Source organism: Pundamilia nyererei, unplaced genomic scaffold (genome assembly GCF_000239375.1).
Source record: "Pundamilia nyererei isolate P.nyererei 1_Seehausen unplaced genomic scaffold, PunNye1.0 scaffold00202, whole genome shotgun sequence".
Classification (NCBI taxonomy): domain Eukaryota; kingdom Metazoa; phylum Chordata; class Actinopteri; order Cichliformes; family Cichlidae; genus Pundamilia; species Pundamilia nyererei.
In genome coordinates this window covers 100,041-104,998 of record NW_005187603.1, presented here as the reverse complement: position 1 = coordinate 104,998, position 4,958 = coordinate 100,041, and the positions used below count along the sequence as shown (strand labels likewise).

The 4,958-nt window shown below is 47.0% G+C and overlaps 1 protein-coding gene across 1 annotated transcript in view; it reads right to left on the bottom strand.

The window, feature by feature from the left end:
• Positions 1-4,095: 4,095 nt before the first annotated feature.
• Positions 4,096-4,958, bottom strand: part of LOC102205666 (keratin, type I cytoskeletal 13-like) — a 4,885-nt gene continuing 4,022 nt past the window's right edge. The window contains exons 5-7 of the mRNA XM_005747662.2: positions 4,796-4,921; positions 4,497-4,717; positions 4,096-4,268 (exon numbers count right to left, since the gene is read on the bottom strand). Coding sequence (XP_005747719.1) covers positions 4,169-4,268; positions 4,497-4,717; positions 4,796-4,921 — 447 coding nt within the window. The 3' untranslated portion in view covers positions 4,096-4,168. The remainder of the gene's footprint in view (positions 4,269-4,496; positions 4,718-4,795; positions 4,922-4,958) is intronic.

The window sequence follows — 4,958 nt, the reverse complement described above, 5'->3', positions numbered from 1 at the left end:
TTGTTATCAGCCTTTCTGAAACCGAATATTCCGAGTTGGACAGTTCGGGGTTACTCAACCCTGAGTATCGTTTTTCACTCTGAGTTTTCTAAACCGGCTTCCTGAAATAGGGCCCAGGCCTGACGAGGTGGCTCTGCTGTGTTGTAGCCAGAGGTTGTTTGGTTTCCCCGATGTATAAATCCTGCCATTCCTCCTGCACTGAACAGCGTACACTCTGTTACTCTGTTTGTGTCGGGGACCCGATCCTTGGGGTGGACCAGTTTTTGGCGCAGCGTGTTTTGGGGTTTAAAAGCCACAGAGACGCGGTGTTTAGATAAAATGTGTCTCAGCTGATTCCCATTCTTATATTTAGCTTTGTTCTGATGGTTCTTGTATTTTGCCTCTGTTTGTTGTGAAGCTCGCACACAAGAATTTCACTCACATGTGCCGTACCAGTGTAGCTGCACTGCTTCAACAGTGACGGAGCTCATCGCGATGTCCACACAGAGATGCATTCAGAGCCAGGTGTTTGTTTACATCATCAGGAACACCTGACACCTTTCCGGGCACGCACGCCTCAGCAGACCGGTTTGCTGTTTGCTTTGCAAACACTCGTCATCCTGTTTGCATCTCAAACATTTCCTGCAAACAGGTTCGGAGCACATCGTGGAGTCAAAGCGATCGTCACATCAGCAGCTAGTTTTCACAGGAGTTAACCCACAAACAGATGGTTGGGGGGGGGGGTCACCCTGCTGGGTGGGTGGCGTTGGCACCTGAGCTTTCTAATACAACAACTATCATTTTAAAATTGATACCCATTCATACCATGGGTCTGGGACTCATTTGGACTGAGTCACATTAACGATTTCTGTTTTTCCCGCAGAATCGATTCCTTTTTTCTGAACATGCTGTTTGGGCTTAAAATTACTTTTGTTGAAATGGCTGATGTGTGATTGGTGGAACCAACACCAGAGCGAATATTGTAGGCTCTTCAGCTAACCGTGAACCCGACCCAAACTGAGCTGGGCACGTTCAGGGCTGCCAGGGAGGCTGATGTGGCCTCGCCTGGCTCTGCAGCTCTCTGGTGAAGGCTATGCAAAAGCTTCCTGATCAGAGCGTTCTCACTCCCGAGGCGTAACATGTCGACATTTTGTCACGTCCCGCGGCGTTCCTGAGGAACGCGAAAGGAGACCTTCGGCGTTCTTATAGTACGCGGCGGGTTATGGCTGGAATCCAGTGTAATGACGCTCCCGCGGTAGTAGACGTTCCAGCCCTGTATTCCAGCCCTGACCATAACCTTATTCCTGACCTTAACCAGGACTTTAATGATGTTAAATAGCGTGTTTCTAAGCGATTTGAAGAAAAAGAGCGAACATGTGTAGATTCAGTCCAGACGGTTCTCATATTTCCTCTTTTTCCGAGGTCGTCATTTAGGAACGTGGTGGGTAGCCGAAAACGTAATATGGTGACGATTTGTCACCTAGCGTAAAATGTTACGCTTTGGGAGTGAGAACGGGTTGGCCTGATCTTCTGCTCCTGCTCAGCGAGGGCCTCCTGGAGCTCAAGGATCTTCTCCAGGTAAGAGTCCAGGTGGTTGTTCAGGCCATCATTGGTGAGCCTCGTGTTGTCAGAGATGTTGACGAAGCATCGTGACCAAAGACTTTGCTTGTTGCCGACAGACGAGTGAGCTGCTTTCCTTTGACTAAATATCTTCATCGTCACAGAGCAGAAGAATTAAATTTAAGCAGCCCAGCGCTGCCCGAGGGCCAGATTTATCCAGAAACTATTAGCTCAAGCACACAGTCACTGTTTATTTATGAATGAAAACTGTTTCTGTTATATAAACACCGTCGTTCTCCTTCAGCGACCTCTCTTCAGTCACACCCGTCGTGCCGTTTCCGGACTAAATCGTGTTATTTACGCTTTCCTGACTCCTCGTGGCGTACTTCTCTTGGCACTTTGTTGATCATCAGTATAAATGACAGAACTCTCTGTATCTGATGCTCTGTGGGAATCTGAGCTGTGTGGTCCATAAATTAAAGCAAGTTTAGTGCTGCACATATAAGATCACCAAACGCTGAGTGCTGGGGTCAGAGCGTCACAGTTCACACACATCTTAAGGAAAGGAGCTCTGACTGTCATACTGATGACATCAAGCCACACCTGAACCAGAGACAGCGGCAGGAGAAGCTTACCTGGGCGAGGACAAAATGACTTGAGACACCAGAGGAAGTCGAGAGAGGCACAGATGGATTTGGGGTCATGTGCTGGTGGTTGGTTCGTGGTGTCAGTGAAACATCTGTCAGGAGATCTCGGAGGGCTTCGTGCGCTCATCCACTGACGAGCTTTCTGGAGTTGCTGATTTCCTCGTGCAGCAGCACCTATGAGCTGCTCACAGCGTCAGACCTGAGGTCAGATGTTCTTACTGTGTTTGATTTTCCAGCAACTCTCCTGAACCCCACAGAGTCTGAGACACTCAGGTAACATCCAGGTGAGCTGATCGCCTCCATGCTATGCTTCGTATTAAAGGAGCCCCAACCGAACACCGAGAGCATTAATGTGCTTTCCAGAAACATTTTTGATCCAAATGAGGAAAATCTTGTAACAGTTTTTCACGACCTAGAAACCATAATCAATAACGATTGTTTCTAAAGGTTTCAGATATTTCCCTTCATGTGTTATGAGTACACAAAGAGCTGCAGCTCTGAACAAACATGTCTGGATGTGTTTGGTGGATCTTATCGGTGTTATCGGTCCTGTGCTGGTCTGTTAGTCACACTGAAAGAAGTCTGATCAGTTCTGTTGAAGTGCATCGCAGAGCGGCGACTGCCTGCTGTCACACGTCAGTGACTCACTGAGCTGCTGAACAAAGACCTTTACACTCATGCAGGTAAGAAAACACACCTGAGCAAACGAGCTCGGCGGACTTTATGGCAGTCCTGCATGCACGACTGTCATAAAGCTGAGGACGACTGCTGCTAACCAGCACACGCACTCAGACTGTCTGCAAATACTGATGCTGCAAATCAACCAATCAGATCACACGAGAGCCGCTCCGTGTCAGGATCTGCATCCCACAATTCAGTTCACAGCTGGAGTGAAACACGGAAACTCAAAGTAGAATTCACGTTCCATCAGTTGCAGCGAGTCATCCTGAAGCAGACCATCGCAGCACCGCGTCCGCCTGCTGCTCTGGTGTACCCGTTATGAAACGCCGTTAGTCTGACGCTGATGTAGCGGGACTCGAACCTTCCACATAATTGAGCTTCTGTCTCATCAGTCCACTGAACATTTCCCCAGATGTTTCGGGGATCATCCCCTTGCAGCTCTCCAATGGAAAGCCTTAGAAATGTCTCTGTAAGCCAGACTGACGGACCTCAGTGACTTTGTTTCTCAGCTGTGAGCTCTGAGCCTCCTGACCTGCTGCCTGTCTACACTACGTGGTGCAAGACCAAAGCCAGGAAGCTCATGATGGACCCCTCCCATCCCAACAATGGACTCTTCTCACTGTTGAGGTCTGGGAAGCGCTTTCCTTAAGACCAGAACAGGCTGGACTCTCTCTCATACATCAGCAACTGTTTATTTGCACTTTATAATTTCCTAAATTTGTTCATCTGCACTTTGAATTTATGTTTTTTTTACCTTAAATTTTACTGTAAAGTTTTACATTTTAATTTGAATATTATGTACATTTCTTGGTAATTTAGTTTTGTGTTTACTTTTATGTTTAGTTTTTTATGGTCGGCATTGCACAGCAACATTTCACTGCGTGTTGTACTATGATTGCATACGTGACAAATAAAATTTGTGCTGCTTTTAGACATGGAGTCGCCTGCTTTGCTCCAGCAGACAGGCAAGCACTAAGAGAATTTTAAAACCTCCTCACTTTGTACAGCAGTTATGATGAAGGGTAAGTGTCTATAATTTGTCTGCAAATGTGTGTAATCTGTAATTTTTGCTGCATTTATGGGGACGGATTCAATGCTGGAGCCTCTGCTGGACGTTAGAGGAACTGCAGCTCTGAATGTTGATGTTCATTCATTTAACTGTATTTAGACATTTAAAAAGTGTAATGTCGCTGCTCAGAGGGAGAGAGAACTGAAACACACACATTGATCAGTTCATCAGGAGAGTTTTATTTGTGCACTTCTGAGAACGTTTAGGAACGTGTTGACGGATGTTTGTCGTCTCATTTCGTCTCCTGAGTTTCAGTGGTCACCTCTCCGTCCTCAGTGATCTCTTTGGTGACAATCAACACTTTGCGAGTGGTGGTTTTGGAGGAAGACGAGCTGTGGGAAACACAGAGACACAAATCCAGTTAATGTATCATCCTTTCAGCAAAAGCTACCTGTGCTGTTATTCAACATAGCAGTTGATTGAGATCAGTGCAGAGGTGCATCTGCTAACTTTCATATTAGGACGTTTAATCAGAGATCAGTAGCAAAGTGTTTGAAACCAAATCAGTGGGAAACGTGTAGCAGTAGCTGGTTCCTGATGATGGACGTGTGCCTGCTCACCTGTCCAGTTCTCCATCCAGCAGCCTTCTGTACTCTGCAATCTCCATCTCCAGCCTGGTTTTGATGTCAAGCAGCATCTGGTAATCTTGTCGCTGACGCTCCAGGTCGGCCCTCAGCTGCATCAACTGTTCTTCAAGAGACGTCACCTGCCGCTGGTAACCTGCCAGCATGCTGGCGTACCTGCTCTGGGTTTCGGCTAGAGTGTGCTCCAGAGATTTTTTCTGGGGATGAGAAGAAAGAGTCTCAGAAGATTTGCAGAAACACTGAGGAAAAGTCAGCAGTCAAAGGTTAAAACTCACCATACTGAGCTGCGCTTGGAGCTCGATCTCCACACTTTGCAGGCTTCGTTTGAGCTCTGTGATCTCAGAGCGAGAAGACTGAAGAACCTCTGTGCTCTCAGTGACCGTCTTATTCAGCTCATCAGACTGGAAACACACACAGACACACACACACAGACACACA